The following is a 22,003-nucleotide window of genomic DNA, read 5'->3' as shown; positions in this document are numbered from 1 at the left end:
CAGGGTTGGGGGTGAGGAATGGGAGAAGTGGGTCAGGATGTACAAATGTCCAGTCACAAAATAAGTAAGTCATGGGAATGTAATATACAGCACAGTGACTATAGTCAACAATATTGTATTGCATATTATGTAACTTTATACTGTGACAGGGGGAAACTAGACTTACTGTGGGATCATTTTGCAGTGTATACAAATATCAAATCATTATGTTGTATACCTGAAACTAAGATAATGTTATATGTCAATTATACCTCAATAAAAAAAAAAAAACCTGAAAGTGTATAGATCTAACTAATACTTTACAGGAAATACAGAAGAAATAATATACATTATTTACATACAGATACAATCAGCAAAAGTCTGGTCTGTGAGGAACTCAACAGGACAAGCAACTCAGTTTCTTCAACAAATAAACCATTAATAAAAGGAGGCAGGGAGGGAGGGAGAAGGGTATGTGGAAGAAGAACCTATTAGATTAAGATTCGGGAGACATAACAAATTATTGTAATGCATGTCAATGTAGATTCAAACTAACATCAAAGTATTTTTGTGACATTTATGAGATCATTGGAAAGTTGAATAGGGATTTATTTTATTACATTAAAGGATTATTTGTGCCATGTGATAATGGTATTGTTGCTATGCATTTAAAAAATCCTTATCTTGGGGCGCCTGGGTGTCTCAGTCCGTTAAGCGGCTGCTTTCGGCTCAGGTCATGATCCTGGGGTCTTGGGATCGAGCCCCACATCTGGCTCCCTGCTCAGCGGAGAGCCTGTTTCTCCCTCTCCATCTGCCTGTCACTCTGTCTACTTGTGCTCTCTCTCTGTCAAATAAATAAATAAAATCTTTAAAAAAATAAATAAATAAAAATAAAAAAATAAAAAATCCTTATCTTTTAGATACCTATTTTCATATTAATGGGATGTGCTTTGGAACAACAAGGCAGCAGAGAGAGGTTGAGGGCATAGACAAAACAAAATTATTCGTGAGTTGTTGTTGAAGTTGAATGATAAGCACATTAAGGGTACTGCTGGTTTTTACTTATTTTTGAAGTGTTTAATAAGAAAAGCTAAAAAAAGCCATTAACAAAACTGGAAATATTTGCTGTAAATAAACAAAAAATTAACATCAGTCATATTGAATTCATAACTTCTGTCATCAAAAGATAAAAGGAAAGAATAGAAGAAAATTATAAATTAGAAGAAGTTATTTATACTATATATATGTATATAATAGACAAATGTCTAGGATGGCTTTAAATATCTTTCAAATCCACAGGAAAAAGAAAACCCAGTAGGAAAATGGAGAAGAGATTTGAAAAGATAACTTCTCAGAAGAGGAAACATGACCCAGAAATCCCATATCTAGGCATATAACCCCGAGAGAATCTCCTTTCTGTGAGTACCATGAGATTTTTTATATATATATGAATGTTCATATATATATGAATGTTAAGGGCAATATTGTTCAAATAACAAATACTTCCCTCAACAGAAAAACAAATGTATAAATTGTGGTATATCCACACAATGGGATAAGATCAGTTGTGAAATAAAATAAAATGTCAGGCAGCACAGAGATAAAACTTCTGAAATATAATGCTGGGTGTAAAAAGCAAGTCACATAAGACTGGATACAACAGCATATAAGTTACATTAAAATATTTTAATGGTATTTATGTTTATATGTGTATATATAGTTTAAGGGTATACACTCATGTAGTAAATATATTTTAAAATAATGGTTATGACAATCACCAGATTTGGACAGTATTTCTTTCTGTGGGAGAAGGAAATCTGCTTTAAAGAAATTTGGCAAAAGATATAAACTTACAGCTTAAGGAAATTCAGTGAACCTTAAAACAGAAAAAAAAAAAAAAAGAAAGAAATCCACACTAAGACATATCAAAATCAAGCTGCTAAAAACTATTTCCCACCCCCAAAAATCTTAACCAGAGAAAAATGTCACCTTACTTATAGAGGATCAACAATTCAAATATGGCTCATATCTCATCCGAACCATGGAAACAATGAAATGGAACAACAGTTTTCAAGTTCAGGAAAAAAAAATGTCAACTTACAATTCTATATCAAATGAAAACACTATCATTCAGGAATGAAGGTAAAGTAAAGACATTCTTAGATGAAGGGAAATTAATATGATTCAGTGCCAGAAAATCTGTTCTAAAAGAGATTCTAAGACTAAAGAGAGATTCTATAGACTAAAAGAGATTCTATAGACTAAAAAAATGATATTGGAACGAAACCTGGGATATCAGAAATTAAAAGGCATTCAAAATGGTAACTATCTGAGTGAATATAATAGGCTAGTCTTCTATTTAGTTATTTAAAATAAAACTTATTACATTCTCTGAGTGGATGTTTGATGTATGTAGATGTAATACATAGGACAACTATAACAAAGGGAAGAGGGATAAGGAGTAATATATAGTGGCAAAATTTTCACATTCCACTTAAAGGGTGAAATATTTATTTATTGTTGATTGTGAAAAGCTTAGTACATTGTTATCTGGAACAACCCTAAAAAAAAAATCTGTACAAATTTGTGCCATGTGATAATGGTATTGTTGCTATACATTTAAAAAATCCTTATCTTGGGGCGCCTGGGTGGCTCAGTCCGTTAAGCGGCTGCTTTCGGCACAAATTTGTACAGATTTTTTTTTAGGGTTGTTCCAGATAACAATGTACAAAGAGACATAGTAAAACAACAGTCATGGACAGGGGTGCTTGCTCAGTCAGTTGAGTGTCCTACTTTTGATTTTGGCTCAGGTCGTGATCTCAGGGTGGTGAGATCAAGCTCCACATCTGTCTTGGCACTCAGCAGGGAGTCTGCTTGGGGATTCTCTCCCTCCCTCTCCCTCTGCCCCTCCCCTGACTTGTGCACTCTCTCTCTAAAATAAATAAATTAATTAAAAAAAGGTTATGGACAACTGGAAAACAAATTTTAAAAATGTCCTGTATAATAGTATGAAAGAAATGAAGTACTTACGTATAAATATAACACAACATATACAAGATCTCTATGCTGAAAACTATAAAAACATGAAAGAAATCAAGTACAACTAAAGAAACAGAAAGAGTTACTATGTTTATGGATTGGAAGACCAAGACCTGTAAAGATTTATTTTCTCCTCAAAATGATCTATAGATTGATTTAATGTACTTCATTCAAAAATCCCAGGATAATTTTTGTAGACAAGCTGATCATACAATTTATATGCAAAAGGCAAATTAATTAAAATAGTCCTTAAATTTTGAGGGAAAAATAGTTAGTAGAATTACACTACCTGAATTTAAGACAGTAAAAAGGTACAATAATTAAGATAGTGCAGTATTGGCAAAGGGATAGACACATAAATTGATTAATGGAACAGAAAATGAAAAGGTAAATCACAGACTGAGAGAAAATATTTGCAAATCACATATCTGAAAAAGACTTGTATACATAATATATAAATAACTCCTTAAACTCAACAGTGAGAAAACCAACCAATTAAAAATGAGCAAAAACTTCAACAGAGACTTTACCAAGCAGGGTTTACAAAAGGCAAACACATATGAAAAGATAGTCATCATCATTAGCCATTAAGGAAATGCAAATAAAATCACGATGAGATACCACTACATCTATTAGAATGACTAAAATAAAAAATTGCTGGAATGCGTGGATGGCTCAGTTAGTTAAACATCTGCCTTTGGCTCAGGTCATGATCCTGTGGTTCTGGGATTGAGTCCTGCATCAGGCTCCTTGCTCAGCAGGGAGCCTGCTTCTCCCTCTGCCCACCACTCCCCCTGCTTGTGCTTGTTCTCTCTGCCAAATAAATAAATAAAACCTTTTTTAAAAATTGCTGAAAATACTAATGGTAGCAGGACTGCATAGCAAATGGATCTCTCATGCATTACTGATGAGAATGCAAAATATTATAGGCATTCTGGAAAGAAGTTGGACAGCTCTTTATAAACTTGAACATATATTTACCATATGACTCAACAATCCCTTATTTATACAAAAAGCTGACTAAAAATATTTCTGATTTTTCTATTCATAATCACCAAAACCTGGAAATAACCCAAATTTCCTTCAATTGATGAATGTACACATAAATTCTAGTGCATACATACAATGGAATACTACTCAGAGATTCAAAAGGAGTAAACTATCAATGCATGCAATAACTTGAATAAATTTCGAACACTGAATGAAAGAAGACATTATCAAAATGTCAAATACTATAAGATTCTATTTCTAAGACATGCTTCAAAGGGAAAAGAACTATAGTGATGAAGAACAATCAGTGGTTACCTAGCGTTATTAGTGGGAGGGAGGAATGTATGACAGCAAAAGGAAAGTTTTGGGATGTTGTGATTGTAATGACTGAATCTTACATGATTGTGGTAGAGATCACACAAATCCATACATGTGTTTGGATGCAATTATACAAAAAAAAAAATCCATTTTGCCTTAGATAATTTGAAAAAAACAAAGTGAACACCTCAGGATCTTTTTGGGAGAAATAAGAAAACAGACACAAGATCAGAAGCAAGAAATACAGGGAATTCAGGGCTCAGAACTCATATTGGAGAGTTGCCAGCTACAAAATGTGGTGCAAATTACCCATAGGACTATAAAAGCTGTGATACTGTACAGAGTTCATACTCAGGGTTCAATGATGAAAAGTAAGAAGGTTTGATTGCAATGACTAGGAGAGAGAGGCACTTCTAATAATATACAATGACTTGTGATGTCACTGATGTATAGTTCTAAGATTCACAAAAAAATGATTCACAAGGCACTCTTAGAGTGAAGACCTCTCACCCCAAGATAGGTGTCAGTAGAGTTTCAGAATTCATCTTTTAATGGAATGTTTCCCAACTATGCTTAATTAAATTTACAGGTTTGATCCCTATAACAATTGTCACAGACTGGTAGCCTGGTAAGAATGAAAACAGTATTTTCCATCTACCATACTCTCCTAATAGCACTAGAATTTTTGTCATCAGTAAGACCAGTCTGTGTTGCATTAAACACTAGAGTTTTAGAAGATCACTCTGTGTGAGATAACTGCTTTGGAAACTGAGAATTTAGTTTCATTGTCTATATTTAGTGGGGCGGGGGGGGTGGTGTTGTCATAATTTTGTATGTTGTAGTAACTCTGGTGTCTTAAAAAAATGTCTTTGAACTTTAAACATAGGACTCATGAAGCTTAGTGTTGAATTAATTCTACCTCAGTGGTCCTGAGAGTGGAAGACAGCTTCCACTAAAGCATGCTTGTCACTCCCCAGGTTTCTAAGTCTTGATGAGATTAATCAAATTACCTCATCAGGGAGGAAAGATTTTGGACTTTTTTTTTTCTTTAGATTTGAACTGATAAGGCCAAAGGAATTTTAACTTTTATACTTTAATTTTTCCCTGGAAACTTGATAGTGGGAGGAGATTCATATTGTTTAATTTTTAACAGTCTCATACTTTTGATAGCGTATTATTTGGGGGAGTTTTATGCTGTAATTTGGGTTCCTGGTTTAATCCAACGAGCCTAATAGACAATATCAAGTAACACAGCACGAGATAAATAATAAATAGGGTTCACAGTGGCTTTGGAGTTAATTTCTGACCCACCTCAGAGTTTTCTAAAATAATTTTGAGCATTATTAAAACTATTTTGCAATTTGTTGGGTTTCATATACTGTTTCTTTAACAGGAATAGACTCTTCATTTGATTTTTCTAAAGTGATGACATAATGTTAAGTTTAGAACACAAAATCAGTAACTAGAGATCAAATTCTGAAAGCAAGAGAGATTGTGTCATTATTGGTAAGCATCACTCTAAATCAGTCATTTGACAACTGAAAACAGAAGATTTAAGGCATTAAAAGCATTTAAGCAAAAGATGCTATCTCAGTCTTTCCCCAAATTACTACTTAGTATTTCTTATTAAAATATTCAATTACCATATGCTCCTTTACTTGCTGTCTGGTCACCAACAGTGTAAATTAAGTTTTGATTATCGTAAGTCTTCTTTTTCTTCTTTGGATAATAAGCTTAAAGAAATGTAATAAAACATTTTTAATATAAAAATATTAAAAAATATTAAAAAAGTATTTTTAATAATAGTGATGAAAGAATTACCCAAGATAGACTATTTCTTCATGCCCAAGAAGAAGTGAGCCTTATGCTAATTTGTATGTGGTACTGTGGGGAGGCATTGGAAAAAATGGAGAGATGTGAAATGGGAAGACAATTACTCTTGAAATATTATCCTTCAAGTTAAAAGATATACTTGGAGGGACAGAATTTTCTTCTGGTAGAGAGGAAAGCTACACAGAGAGCAACTGTAACATGTCATTTCCTATTTGTGGGGGTGCATACCAACATAGCTACTGGCTTGAAACCCACTAGCCCACAGTGACTATTGGAGTTCTTGGATGTGCCTCCCAGCCTGGCATAAGCAACTGTATACATACTCCTCCTTTGTGATAGAGGTAATTGTATTTCCTGTTTCTAATCATTTAAGGAGAGCAAAGGCTCCTCACATCAAGTGTACTCAATTACACTTTCATTAGAGATGTTTTCATTAGAGATATAAAATGTGAGAGTGATCTATCTCCCCACTGGACCAAATTCACCCTTCCTCTCTCATTCTCTCTGTCTCTCTGAAAAAATGTCTACTTAGTGGAAGATGATAATGTTACTTGGAAGTACAATTCAATTTCATTTGTAAAATAGATATTCTTCTGTCACCTTGATAATATAAATTCATTTACATCCTCTTCAAAAGAGGGGTTCTGGGGCACCTGGGTGGCTCAGTTGGTTAAGCAGCTGCCTTTGGCTCAGGTCATGATCCCAGGGTCCTGGGATCAAGCCCCACATTGGGCTCCCTGATCAGTGGAGAGCCTGCTTCTCCCTCTGCCTGCTGCTCTGCCTACTTGTGCTCTCTCTCTCTCTGTCAAATAAATAAATAAAATCTTGAAAAAAAAAAAGAGGGGTTCTGAGGGAAAAAAAGATGGCAGAGGAGTAGGGGACCCTACTCCAACCAGTCCCCTGAAGTGAGCTGGCTTTATCTACCAGACCATTCTGAACACCCATGAAATCAGCCTGAGATGTAAGAAGATAGATCTGGATCTCTACAAACAGAATATCGCTGGCAGTTGATTTTGACGTATGATGCAGGGAGCCATGATTAGGTGGGCAGACATTGGAAGATAAATGGAAGGGGGAGGGAGCCTCGGGGATTCTGCACCACTGGAGCATGAAAGCCTCCCACGCTGGGGACCGGGCACTGACTTACAGACTGGTAGCAGCAGGGAAGGGACTTTAGGGCAGCACCCCCCAGACTGAAACCTGGAGCTGCAGGAGTGCATATGCGAACTGGGGGTGGCTGGCAGTTTTAGAAGCACAGAGGACAGAGACCTGCCTGGACCTGGAAGCAAGGACTGGGAGCACTGCTGAGGGGTGCACAACCCAGGATGCTGTGGTTTTAGCAGCACAGACAGAAACGGAGACAGTGTGGTCTGGAAAGCTCACTGAAGAACAGACTGTGATCTCTCTGCTTGAGGCAGAGGGTTGGAAATGATCTCTTCTGCTCTGACTCTCAGAAGAGACATGGAAAGCCAGCAGGGAAAGCCGCTAGAGAACAAAAGCCCCCCCAAAACTGGTTTTCACTAAGACCATCCCCCCACACAGGGGGGCAGGGCAACTCTGCCCAAACAGGGTTGCCTGAGTTAACAGCACGGCAGGCCCCTCCCCAAGAAGACAGGCTGGGAAAACAAGAGGCCGACAACCCTAAGGTCCCTATAAAACAGGTGCATCTTGCTTGGCTTGTGATCAATAATTTGGATTCTGTACATTCCCTCAACCACCCCTCAACAGAATGACTAAGAGGAAGAACCCCCCAAATAGGAAGGACTCAGAGACTGTGACTTCTGCTGCAGATTTACAAATGGATATAGATATAAGCAAGATGTCAGAAATAGACTTCAGGGTAAAAGTTATGAAGACAATAGCTAGAATGGAGAAATTGATTAATGGCAACATAGAGTCTCTAAGGGCAGAAATGAGAGCTGACCTGGCAGAACTTAAAAATGCTATCAGTGAGATCCAATCTAATCTAGATACTCTAATAGCTAGGGTAAACAAGGCAGAAGACCGAATTACTGATCTAGAAGACAAAATGATAGAAAAGAATAAGCATGAGGAGGCCTGGAAGAAACAGCTTAAAATCCATGAAAACAGAATGAGAGAAATAAAGTGACACCATGAAACGTTCCAATGTCAGAATTACTGGCATCCCTGAAGGGGTGGAGAGAGAGGGAGGACTAGAAGATATATTTGAGCAAATCGTAGCTGAGAACTTCCCTAATCTGGGGAATGAAACAAGCATTCATGTCCTAGAGGGAGAGAGCACCCCTCCCAAGATCAAGGAAAACAGGCCAATGCCCTGGCATGTAATAGTAAAACTCACAAAGCTTAGAACAAAGGAAACCATCTTAAGGGAAGTTAGGGGGAAGAGATTCCTTACGTACACAGGGAAGAACATCTGAATAATGTCAGACCGATCCACAGAGACCTGGCAAGGCAGAAAGGGCTGGCAAGACTATATTCAGGGTACTAAATGAGAATAACATGCAGCCAAGAATACTTTACCAGGCAAGGCTGTCATTTAGAATGGATGGAGAGATGCAGAGCTTCCAAGACCAGCAGAAACTGAAAGAATATGTGACCACTAAGCTGGCCCTGCAAGAAATATTAAAGGGGGTTCTATAAAAGGAGAAAGGCCCCAAGAGTGATATACAACAGAAATTTACAGAGACAATCTATAGAAACAAGGTCTTCACAGACAACATGATGACAATTAATTCATATCTTTAAATAATCACTCTCAATGTGAACGGCCTAAATGCTCCCTTAAAACAGCACAGGGTTGCACATTGGATAATAAGACAAGACCCATCCATATGCTGTCTACAGGAGACTCATTTTGAACCTAAAGATACATCCGGACTGAAAGTGAAGGGATGGAAATCCATCTTCCATGTCAACGGACCTCAAAAGAAAGCTGGGGTAGCAATTCTTATATCAGACAAATTAGATTTTAAGCTAAAGACTGAATTAAGAGATACAGAGGGACATTATATCATTCTTAAAGGATCTATCCAACCAGAAGATCTAACAATTGTAAATATTTAAGCCCCCAACATGGGAGGAGCCAACTACATAAGCCAACTATTAACCAAAATAAAGAGACATATTGATAATAATATATTAATTGTAGGAGACCGCAATACTCCACTCTCAGCAATAGACAGATCATCTAAGCCAAAAATCAACAAGGAAACAAGAGCTTTGAATGACACACTGGACAGATGGACCACATAGATATATACAGAACATTCCACCCTAAAACAAGAGAATACTCATTCTTCTCGAGTGCACATGTAACTTTCTCCAGAATAGACCACATACTGGGTCATAAATCAGGTCTCAAATGATACCAAAGGATTGAGATTATTCCCTTCATATTCTCAGACCATAATGCTTTGAAACTGGAACTCAACCACAAGAAAAAATTTGGCAGAAATTCAAACACTTGGAAGTTAAAGACCACTCTGCTTAAGAATGTTTGAGTCAACCAGGAAAGCAAAGAACTTAAACAACTCATGGAAATTAATGAGAATGAAAACACATTGGTCCAAACCCTATGGGATACTGCAAAGGCCGTCCTCAGGGGGGAAATACATAGCCATCCAAGCCTCACTCAAAAAAAGAGAAAAATTCCGAATTCACCAACTAACTTTACACCTTAAAGAACTAAAGAAAAAACAACAGGGGCACCTGGGTGGCTCAGATGGTTAACTGTCTGCCTTCGGCTCAGGTCATGATCCCAGGGTCCTGGGATTGAGCCCCACATCAGGCTCCCTGCTGAGCGGGGAGCCTGCTTCTCCCTCTCCCTCTGCCTGCCACTCCCCCTGCTTGTACTCTCTCTCTGTCAAATAAAAAAATAAAAAAAATCTTAATAAAAAAAGAAAAAACAACAAATGATGCCTAAGCCACACATTAGAAGAGAAATAATTAGGATTAGAACAGAGATCAATGAAATAGAAACCAGAAATACAGTAGAGCAGATCAACGAAACTAGAAGCTGGTTCTTTGAAAGAATTAGTAAGATCGATAAACCTCTGGCCAGACCTACCCAAAAGAAAAGAGAAAGGACCCAAATTAATAAAATTATGAATGAAAGGGTAGAGATCACAACTAACACCAAGGAAACAGAAACAATTATTAGAAATTATTATTAGCAACTATATGCCAATAAATTAAGCAACCTTGAAGAAATGGATGCCTTCCTGGAAACCTATAAACTACCAAGACTGAAACAGGAAGAAATTGACAACCTGAATAGACCAATAACCAGTAATGAGATTGAAGCACTGATCAAAAACTTCCCCCAAAACAGGAGTCCAGGACCTGATGGATTCCCTGGGGAATCCTACCAAACATTCAAAGAAGAAAGAAACCTATTCTCCTGAAGCTGTTTCAAAAAATAGAAATAGAAGGGAAGTTTCCACACTCATTCTATGATGCCAGCATTACCTTGATTCCCAAACCAGGCAAGACCCCATCAAAAAGGAGAATTACAGACCGATATCCCTGATGAAGATGGATGCCAAAATTTTCAACAAAATCCTAGCTAATGGGATCCAACAGTACATTAAAAGGATCATCCACCACGACCAAGTGGGATTTATTCTTGGGATGCAAGGGTGGTTCAACATTCGCAAATCAATCAATGTGATAGAACACATTAATAAGAGGAGACAGATGAAGCATATGGTCCTCTCAATTGATGCAGAAAAAGCATTTGAGAAAATACAGTATCCTTTCCTGATTAAAACTCTCCAGAGTATAGGATAGAGAGAACATTCCTCAATTTCATAAAAACCATCTATGAAAAACCCACAGTGAATATCATTCTCAATTCCCTTAAGATTGGGAATACGACAGGGATGCCCACTCTCACCACTATTGTTCATCATAGTACTAGAAGTCCTAGCAACAGCAATCAGACAACAAAAAGAAATAAAAGGTATTCAAATTGGCAAAGAAGTCAAACTCTCTCTCTTCGCAGATGAGATGATACTTTATGTGGAAAACCCAAAAGACTCCACCCCCAAATTACTAGAACTCATACAGCAATGCAGTAATGTGGCGGGATAGAAAATCAATGCACAGATATCAGTTGCTTTCTTATACACTAATAATGTAACTGTAGAAAGAGAAATTAGAGAATCTATTCCATTTACAATAGCACCAAAAACCATAAGATACCTGGGAATAAACCTAACCAAGAGGTTAGGATCAATACTCCAGGAACTACAGAACACTCATGAAAGAAATTGAAGAAGACACGGAAAGATGGAAAAACATCCCATGCTCATGGATCAGAAGAATAAACGTTAAAATGTCTATGCTGCCCAGAGCAATCTATACCTTCAATGCCATTCCTGGAACAAACAATCCTAAAATTTGTATGGAACCAGAAAAGACCCCAAATGGCCAAGGAAATGTTGAAAAAGAAAAACAAAGCTGGGGGCATCACATTGCCTGATTTCAAGCTATATTACAAAGCCGTGATCACTAAGACAGCATGGTACTGGCACAAAAACAGACACATAGACCAATGGAACAAAATAGAGAGCCCAGATATGGACCCTCAACTCTATGGTCAACTAATCTTTAACAAAGCAGGAAAAAATATCGAATGGAGAAAGACAGTCTCTTCAATAAATGGTGCTGGAAAAATTGGACAGCTATATACAGAAGAATGAAATTCAACCATTCTCTTACACCATACACAAAGATAAACTCAAAATGGATGAAAGACCTCAATGTGAGACAGGAATCCATCAAAAATCCAGAGGAGAACGTAGGCAGTAACCTCTTCAACATCAGCCACAGCAACTTCTTTCAAGACACGTCTCCAAAGGCAAGGGAAACAAAAGCGAAAATGAACTTTTGGGACTTCATCAAGATAAAAAGCTTCTGCACAGCAAAAGAAACAGTCAACAAAACTAAGAGGCTACCCATGGAATGAGAGAAGATATTTGCCAATGACACTACAGTCAAAGGGCTGATGTCCAATATCTATAAAGAACTTCTCAAACTCAGCCCCTAAAAAATGAATAATCAAGTCAAAAAATGGGCAGAAGATATGAACAGACACTTTTCAAAAGAAGACATACAAATGGCTAATGGACACATGAAAAAATGTTCATCATCATTAGCCATCAGGGAAATTCAAATCCAAACCACACTGAGATACCACCTTACTTCAGTTAGAATGGGAAAAATTGACAAGGAAAAAAACAACAAATGTTGGAGAGGTTGTGGAGAGGGGGGACCCTCTTACACTGTTGATGGGAATGTAAGTTGGTACAGCCACTTTGGAAAACAGTGTGGAGGTTCCTCAAAAAATTAAAATAGAGCTACCCTATGGCCCAGAAATTGCATTCCTGGGTATTTACCCCAAATATACAGATGTAGTGAAAAGAAGGGTCATATGCACTCCAATGTTCATAGCAGCAATATCCACAATAGCCAAACTGTGGAAAGAGCCGAGAGGCCCTTCAACAGATGAATGGATAAGGAAGATGTGGTCCATATATTCAATGGAACATTACTCAGACATCAGAAAGGATGAATACCCAACTTTTACATCAACATGGATGGGACTGGAAGGAGATTATACTGTGTGATAATATCAGAGAAAGTCAGTTATCATATGGTTTCACTTATTTGTGGAACATAAGGAATAGCATGGAGGATATTAGGAGAAGGAAGGGAAAAATAAAGGGGGGAAATCAGAGGGGGAGATGAACCATGAGAGACTACAGATGCCGAGAAATAAACTGAGGGTTTTAGAAGGGGTGGATGGATTAGCCTGGTGATGGGTATTAAGTAGGGCACATATTGCATGGAGCACTGGGTGTTATATATGCAAACAATGAATCATGGAACATTACATCAAAAACTAATGATGTACTCTATGGTGACTAACATAACATAATAAAAAAATAAAAATTAAAAACAAAAGAGGGGTTCTGAGGTAACAAAGGTCTAAAATGTCTACTTTAAACTCTTTTCCTATTAAATGAGACAGTTATCAGTTGAAGATGTAGGGATGTATATTGTTACTAAAGTGGTTTCTTTTTTTTAAAGGTTTTATTTTTTTATTTGAAAGAGAGAGAGAGAGTGAGAGGGAGAAGGAGAAGGAGAGAGAATCTGAAGCAGACTCTGCACTGAGCACAGAGCCTGATGTAGGGCTTGATCCCACAACCAGGAGATCATGACCTGACCTGAAACCAAGAGTCAGATGCTTAACTGACTGAGCCACCCAGGCGCCCCTAAAGTGGTTTCTTTTCTGAAGCATGAGATTGTTGTCATTATTTCAATGAGCTGAATAGATTGAATTAGTCCATTTAGCAAATATATATTTTATATACACACACATACATACATATAGGGCTATTTGTTCTGTGAATACAAAAGTGGGAGTTAGAATATTATGGGTGATTAAGACAGTGGGAAATATGTAATAAGTGTATGGAGAATGATACAAAGAACTATAAAGGATTCAAAGGAGAAGGATCTTTTTTTTTTTTTTTAAAGATTTTATTTATTTATTTGACAGAGAGAGAGCACAAGCAGGGGGAGCTGCAGGCAGAGGGAGAGGGAGAAGCAGGCTTCCTGCTGAGCAGAGAACCCGATATGGGGCTCGATCCCAGAACCCTGGGATCATGACCCGAGTCGAAATCAGATTCTTAACCAACTGAGCCACCCAGGTGCCCCAGAGAAGGATCTTCCAATTAGGGTTATTAAGAAAGACTTTGTGGAGTGTCATTTATAGTGGAGCTAAAAGAATTGTGGGATAGGGATAGATGGACAGTGAGCACATCACTCCAGGCTAAGAAAATTGGACAAAGACTGGCACAGAAGAAAATTTACTTGTGTTTTAGGAATGGTCAGTGGTCTCGTTTGATTGGACAATGAAATAAATTGAGAGCTTACTATGGGCTAGAGCTTTTGAGATTTTATGAGAATTTAGGAATAGTATTTTTGTTTTCAGATGATGAAACTTAGCTCAAAGAGGTTAAGTAATTTGTCCAAGCTATTTATATGGCTAGATAATGGGAAAGCAGGGTTTGGACTTCAGCAGTTTGGCTCCAGAGCCTATGCACATCACCCTTAGATCATAGCTTCCTTCTTCCAGCAGGTAGTGTGAAATAAAGCTGAAAAGTTAGGTTTGGGTTGGGCTCTAGATGGTGTTGAATGGTTGCCTCAAAAGTCTGAGCTTCATTTAAGAGGTAATGGGAATCTTTACATTTTGGGGCTGGAAGAAAGCCTCAGAACAGATTTAAAGTCTAATTAGTAGCAGCATGAAAAATGGATTTGAAGTAGGTAGAAAAAAGAGCCAATGGAGACTAGTTAGTAATCTACTGGAGAGATGCAAGGAGGCTCTCACCTAAAAACAGGATTGATGGGATAGAGATAGGATTGATGGGATGGAAGATGATCTTACTCTTTCCTAAAACTACATAGTCATGATAATTAAAGCAAGTTTACATTTTTGCATTCTGGCCATGAAATTGTAATTACTATCATTAATTAATTTAATTTAATAAATTCACTATATTTTATAATGTTATAAATTAAAAAAAGCTGGTAGAGATTGGGCATAGAAAAGTCATGATAGGATGCCCCTCCTTTAAACTCTTCATTTCCTTCTTTTTTCTTTCCTTCCTTACTTTCCCTTCTTCTCTACCTCCTCCCTTCCTTATTCCCCAACCTCCTGCCCGCCCCCCCCTCCGTTTTCGTCTGATATTGTCCTTTCTGGCTGGCAACATAGTAGATCACCATGTTGGTATACAATAGCAATTATCTTATACACGAGTTTTTAAAGTTTCAGTAGCAAAAAAATACATTATTTTTATTATATGTAAGTTGGTTAGAACTACAGTATAGGCAAGCTTGTCTACTGAACCACTTGATAAGATTATTTTACTTTGTTTTAATTTTTGCATATGTCTGCTTTTCAAGTTGAACTGTCATAGAGAAATGCCTAGAACTGTGCCTAGCACAAAGCAAATAGCAATTGTAAGCAAACAGAATTTTACAAAAGGATTTTTAAGTAAATATATAAATAAGCATTTTCTACATAGCTCTTTCAGCTTTTAATATTCTCACGTTCACAGTATGTTCCATCTTGTCCTCTGTAATGAAATGTGTCATTTCTCATCTCTTCTCCTTTAAAGCTGTCTTCTTGCCTTTTTTGTAAATGATAAGCCATTTTTTTCTCTAGAAGGGCTTGTTTCTAAAATATTAATATATATATATATATAAGTTAACATCAGCTTCCTGTTTAAAAATGCAAGACAAATCTTTAAAATGTGAGAGTGTATATTGGAAATCAACAGTCACTCCTGTCTTGTGACTTGTAAAGTTACATGGTACAAATTTCCATCTGTGATAAAACATGAAAATTTAGATACAGTTACCTCACTGTATACCTTCAGGAAACTGGTCCAGTCACAGATGAGGTAGGGTTTCTTAATCATAGCTATCCTGCAGAGCTTAGGCAATTTCTAAATCATCTTTAATGGGAGGGATTCCTGAGTAACTTAACCAAAAACACCCAGGCCTACCAGAGATACACATAATATATAAAATGTGACTTCCTTTTGTGAACCTCTGGGCTAATATTGACCCTGGATGTCTCAGAAAGGAAGTAACTGCACAGAGAAAGAACCCTAGAGATCCTCAAAGGGTTCCCTTGAGTATTCGGCAACAGATGCATCAGTACCAGTGTGTGAGGAAACTAAGCAAAGCCACACAAAGGACAGTACTAGAGGATTAGAGAGAACAGTGCTTGGCACCTGTCTATCACGCCTATTTTCACCAGCCACTCTGGAAGAACTTCGTAAGTCATAGGGTGTTGTGTAGAGTTCTAAAATGGGTCTTGCTTCTAGGACTAGGGAATAACTAGTCTCAGATTAAACATGGCTCTGGCCCCTCTAACAAATCTTAAAAAGCATGACCTATAACAATCAAACTCTTTCCAAAGAAATTATCTACATTCAAGAAAAAAGCTAAAGGGTATTTAAAAGAATATGAAAATATTCAGCACCCAAAAAGTAAAATTCACCATATCTGGCATCCAATCAAAGAGTACCAAGCATAAAAAGCAGGGAAATATAACCCATAAAATGAGTGATCAATCAATCAATCAATCAAAATTGACCCATAATGACACGAATGTTAGAATTAAAGATAAGAATATTAAAACACAATTGTATTCCATATATTTACAAGGTAAAGAAAAGACATATAACATATAAAAGGGAAGAGAATCAATTTTTTAAATGTATGAGATGAGTAATATGAGATATGCATTAATAGTAAAATAGACATTGCAGAAGAAGAGATTAATTAATGCAAATTTAGGAAAAGAAGCCATTCAAAAGGAAACAATGAGGAAAAAAAAGTTACAAAATGAAAAGAGTATCAGCGAGATGTGGAACAATATCAAGCAGCCTAATATGCCTGTAGAGAAGAGAGAAAGGGCAAAATAAATATTTGATAATAATGTCCATTATCATTTTCTCTATTCTATGTTATAACAGAGGTTATAGTCAGTGCAATCAGGCAAAAAAAAAGAAAAATGCATTCATATCCAAAGAGAAGAAATAAAACCACCTTTATTTGTAGACAACATAATCATTTATGTAGAATATCAATTGGCATCTAGAAATAAATTACTAGAATAAGTGATTTTGTCAATGCAAGATACAAGATGAATATAAAAAATTGCTTTTCTATATACTAACATCAAATAATCAGAATTTGAAATTAAAAATACCAATTATAATAGCATAAAAATTATGAAATACCTAAGGATGAATCTATCAAATCTATCAAAAGAAGTACGAACTGTAAATTGCAAAAATTAAGGAAACCTAAATAAATGGAGAGAGATATTTGGTTCATGAGTTGGAAGACTCAATATTATCAAGACATCAATTGTGCCCAAACTGACCTATAGAATCAACATAATTCTAATCAAAATCTTGGTAAGATTTCTTTGTAGAAATTGAAATGCTGATTCTAAATTTTTTTTTTTTTAAGATTTTATTTATTTATTTGAGGGAGAGAGAACACACATGAGAGTGGGGAGGGTCAGAGGACGAAGCAGACTCCCTGCCGAGCAGGGAGCCCGATGCGGGACTCGATCCAGGGACTCCAGGATCACGACCTGAGCCGAAGGCAGTCGCTTAATCAACTGAGCCACCCAGGCGCCCCTGATTCTAAAATTTATATTGAAATGTAAAGGGCTTAGATTAGCCAACACAACTTTAAAATAGAAAAACAGACTTAGAAGGTTAGCACTACTGATTTAAAGAATGATTAAAGGTATAATAATCAAGACAGTATAATAGACAAATAGGTCAAAGAGCAGAAAAGAGTCCAAAAATCAGTCTATACGACTGATTTTTGATAAAGATGCAAAGACAAAAAATCTTTTAAAGATTTCGATAACTGTAATTTAAGCACATACTTTGGAGTAAAAATATATATATATATATATGTATATATATATATATATATATAATTGACATTATATATAGAGAGAGAGACATTATATATATATATATATAAAATGTCAATCTCCAAAAGATTACAATACTAAGAAGTATACAGCAATGAATTGAAAACCTCTGTATTAAAACACAATTCAAAAGAAACAATTTAGAATAACTCCATTGGAAATATCTGGAATTCAAATAGCTCTGCCAATAACCTGGCTCAAGTAGCCTGTGGCATGACCATGCCTACCATCAGTGGTCATGTCTAATGGGCACTCCCAGTGCCAGCACTTGTTCCATTGCACTAGTTGCATATCATTTGGAGTAACTGGTCCATTGTTATCTCACAGAGTGTACTCCCAAATATCAAAACTGGCAAAAGCTTCTCTTCAAACAGCCCCAGTTAGGGGTTAAAGCTCACCCTACCTTCCTGTCACTCTCCTCTCTGCTTCTACGCCGTTGTTCCTCTATCCTAGCTTCTCTTTTAACATCTTCTCCAATCCTTGTCAGAAGTAACATCTCTTTTGTCTTCCATTCCTAGAGAGTATGAATGTTACTATACTCAGTATGTGTTCACAGTAAACCTTTGTATTCTTTCCACCACCAACAAGCAAATTAGAATAAGTAAGGGGCCTAACAGAAATCAGGTCAAGCATAATTAAAGTCATACACTGGGTTTAGGATGGCCTTTTCTTACGCACTCCTATTAGGAATGCAGGTATGGTTATTTTTTTACTAAAGCTAAATTTAAAAATTTTTCCACCCTATAATGAGGACTTTTGGGGAGTTAAATAGTGAGTTTGTGGTCAGCCTCATTATTTTATGTAACAACTTGGAAAAAAGATTAATGTGGATAAATGATTCAGACCTGAAATGACTTCAAGAAGTATGATGGAGAGGTAAATTACTTACAAATGAAACAACTGTATACAATTTTTCTCTAAATATTTTGAATTTGTTATCTCACCTCTTCAATTTTTCTACGAAGACTAAGTTTTCTCCTTGTGTATTCTCGCTGTCGTCTTTCTTCTCTATCCATCCGAAGTAGGCGTTGCTCTTCTGCTGTGTGCTCAAGTTGTTCTAATTCCCTATTTATCATATCCAAATATCTAAGTAAAAGTGCAAATACAAGTAAAGGTGAATTGGCTATTTCCCTTCCATCATCTCTGCTTTGATATTCTCAAACCAAGTTCTTGCTTGCTTTTTATTTCTTAAGCTACAGGAATTTTACAGTTTTTCTATCAGCTCTGCTCATGGACCTTTAAGCCAGCCTGACCCACCAACTCACTTTACTCCTTATACAAATCTCCCTATTATATAAGTATCTGTTATGGCACAGCCAATGGTAAAATGTGGAGCAAATTGATTAAAAACATTTTACACAGAAAGTATTCATAACTTTGTACATTTGGGAATATGGGTTTGCAAAGAAGGCTAAAGTAACTGAAACACCGACTTCAAATCTGGGAAAAAAAAAAAACAGATCTGAGTTTCCTAATAAAAAGATGTATACTGGGTCCATTGTAATTTACAAGACCTTGAACAAATCTTCCATCTGTAGTCTGGGTCTCTGGGATGTCAATCTGTTTTATGGGCCTACCATGAAATTGAACTATGGAATATAAAAAGTCAGGCACTGCAGCCTCTCTCACTTTAATGAAGGAGGAGGAAAAAGACCAATAATATCCCTTCACTTCCTAAGAAGTGGTCTTGGTCATGGAATGGTAACGATTGAACGTTAGTAGGTAATATCTTAGTTTAGAGAACGACAGTTTAGAGACGATGCATATTTATATTGGCATTAGATAAAGTTTCCTTTTTTGACTTTTCACTAACTTTCTCAAACTTAATGCTATCAGTCCTTAAAGATGATCATAAGAAGCTACTGTAGAAGCGTGTGCTAAAGATACTTTCTCTCCATCTACTACAATTGGAAGGACTTTGGATCTGATTTTGTTCTTCCAGTTATCAGCTTAGATTATCTTTTGGACTCACAACAACCCTGCCTTCTCTGGTAGAAATTTCTCTTTATCGCCTTGCTACCATAATTTCCCAATTCCCATACCTCTTGGTCTCTCTTCCTCTCCATAGTGGGAACAATTGTGGAGTTCAATAGTGTCTAGTTCTCTAAAAATCCTACCTTCAATTCTTTCTAGTACCTTCCTACATATTTGGGTCCACAATATATAAATGAAATATGCATTAACTTCAATCTTACCTGTGCCTTATTAATCGTTCCTGGTCCTTAATAGATTGGGTGCCTTCCTGTAACAACCAATTTTGGAACCGTGCAACATCAGAACGTCTAGGTATTTGACTGTTTTCCTGTAGTCTATTTACTTGCTTTGCAAGCATTTCCTATTAAGAAAAGTGTGTTATAATATACACATATACATAAATGTATGTAAATTTGACTATGTATATGTAAAATCTTCTTTTTACATTCTCAGAAATAAAACTGTCCTATCATATGCTTAGTAAAATTCCTGTACTTCGTGAATAGCTAATTCTGCTTAACTGCATTTAAACCTATTGTAGACAAGGACAACCAACCCAAAATAAAGATGTCTTTCTCTGAAAATGAATGATAAATACTTCACCTTATTTTTCTATCCATTCTGAAAAAAATAAATGATAATAAGGAAGGAAGGGAGGAGAAGCTCTAGGCAGATGGGGGAAATTGGGTAAAATACAGAACATTTAATAGTATAGGGAAGTCATTATCATTTCTCTACAACTCTCTCTTTTTTAAGATTTATTTATTTATTTTAGAGAGAGAGCGTGAGTGCACAAGTAGGGGGAGGGAAAGAGGGAGAGAATCCTCAATCAGACTCTGCACTGAATGCGGAGCCCAACATGGGGCTCAATCCCACCACTCATGAGATCATAATCTGAGCCAAAACCAAGAGTCAGATGCTCAACCCACTGAGCCACCCAGGCACCCCTCTACACAACCTTTGAACATAAATTTGTAAACGTACACATACACACAACATTTCTCGTTTTTATCCAACTCTCTTGACCCTAAAACCTGAATTCACTCATGCACATGTGCATGTGTGTACACACTCACACAAACTTTTTGAGTCAAAAATTGAAAGGAAGTCACTATCTATACCCACTCTACACCAAATCATTCCACTTCATTTTTAAGAACAACATTTTTTATTGAATGAACACAGCTGCATGTGTGTGGGTACACATACACAGTGTACATGTTCTTCCAGTCACCTATAGGACATGGTAATTATTCATGCTCCTCCTCTCCTGTTACGCAAGCTGTTTTGGGGGCTCCAGCTGAAGAATCTTGCTGCCACAATAGACTCTTCCTATTGCTCTTAGCTCAGGTAGAAGTGACATATCTGAGGAGCAATTTAATTGCTAAATTATGCAAGCTACTATTGGCATATTAAGAGATAACTGGGTCCCTTTTCTTTTCTTGGCTTAATATAGCAACCTCAAAATATTATTTATTCCTCTTCTAAATTTTAATTTGGAAAAAGTAGTTTGTCAGAATTAAAGGTAAAAATATATGAAAATATTTTGCATGCAAATAAAGCTTTCTTCCAAACCCTATGAAAAGAAACCAAATTTAAGTATTTAACTTACTTGATCTCTTATATAGTTTCTTTCAAAGTCTAACTTTAAACTGGTAAGATATTGTCTGTACTTATTCAAGTCCCTCAAGGTACATACAATCTAAAAAACAAAACAACAGTAATGACAAAAATATATAAATACAAATATTTAAAAATCATAGCAATTACTTTCCTAGGAAAAATAGTAATACCATACCATTTGATAATATTTTGGTATTAAGAGTAATAAATTGCTAACGATTTTGTAAGCAGTAACTCTCTACAACTTTTAATCAACAGGAAATTTCTACCCAGATAACATTACTTTATTAATATGCATCATGATAGGGGATTTAGTACATACAACTGGAGTTATTAAAAGAAAATACCTAATGTAATAATCATGTTTGACCCCAATAAGTATATAGTCCATCAAGATTCCATGAGGCTGATTTTACTAGGTTCCTATTTTGTCTCAAGTTTTTAAAAAGCTTATGGGATATAATCCTTGACAAGCATACAGTGACATTAGAGACAGAGAAAGAGGACTATGATACATTTGGGAAAATTACCTTTACATCCTGAAATTATTTGGTAATCATCTTTTGATATCATAAAGAAAAAAGGTGAGGGAAGAAGTAGTTTCATTTAGAAAAAACCATTGTCTGGTTTCGCTTGACCCAAATACTGAGTAATTTATGAAATTTCCCATTATTTCTCATGACCAAGTTAAAGGTGATACAGACCCCCCAGTGAGGTACAGAAGCAAGC

The 22,003-nt window shown here is 36.3% G+C and overlaps 1 protein-coding gene and 1 long non-coding RNA gene across 2 annotated transcripts in view; one reads left to right on the top strand and one right to left on the bottom strand.

The window, feature by feature from the left end:
* FSIP2 (fibrous sheath interacting protein 2) overlaps positions 1–22,003 on the bottom strand; it is a 106,678-nt gene that overhangs the window by 80,329 nt on the left and 4,346 nt on the right. The window contains exons 4-9 of the mRNA XM_064586796.1: positions 21,264–21,353; positions 19,873–20,012; positions 18,622–18,763; positions 18,081–18,191; positions 15,265–15,385; positions 5,970–6,059 (exon numbers count right to left, since the gene is read on the bottom strand). Of these exons, the coding sequence (XP_064442866.1) occupies positions 5,970–6,059; positions 15,265–15,385; positions 18,081–18,191; positions 18,622–18,763; positions 19,873–20,012; positions 21,264–21,353 (694 nt within the window). The remainder of the gene's footprint in view (positions 1–5,969; positions 6,060–15,264; positions 15,386–18,080; positions 18,192–18,621; positions 18,764–19,872; positions 20,013–21,263; positions 21,354–22,003) is intronic.
* LOC129045622 (uncharacterized) overlaps positions 1,285–22,003 on the top strand; it is a 72,369-nt gene continuing 51,650 nt past the window's right edge. Inside the window, exon 1 of the long non-coding RNA XR_008505595.2 lies at positions 1,285–1,397. This is a non-coding gene — a long non-coding RNA (uncharacterized LOC129045622). The remainder of the gene's footprint in view (positions 1,398–22,003) is intronic.

Source organism: Mirounga angustirostris, unplaced genomic scaffold (assembly GCF_029215605.1).
Source record: "Mirounga angustirostris isolate CCGP_5_RB_7025 unplaced genomic scaffold, mMirAng1.0.hap1 SCAF_3, whole genome shotgun sequence".
NCBI classification, from domain to species: domain Eukaryota; kingdom Metazoa; phylum Chordata; class Mammalia; order Carnivora; family Phocidae; genus Mirounga; species Mirounga angustirostris.
This window is presented reverse-complemented; position numbering and strand designations above follow the sequence as displayed.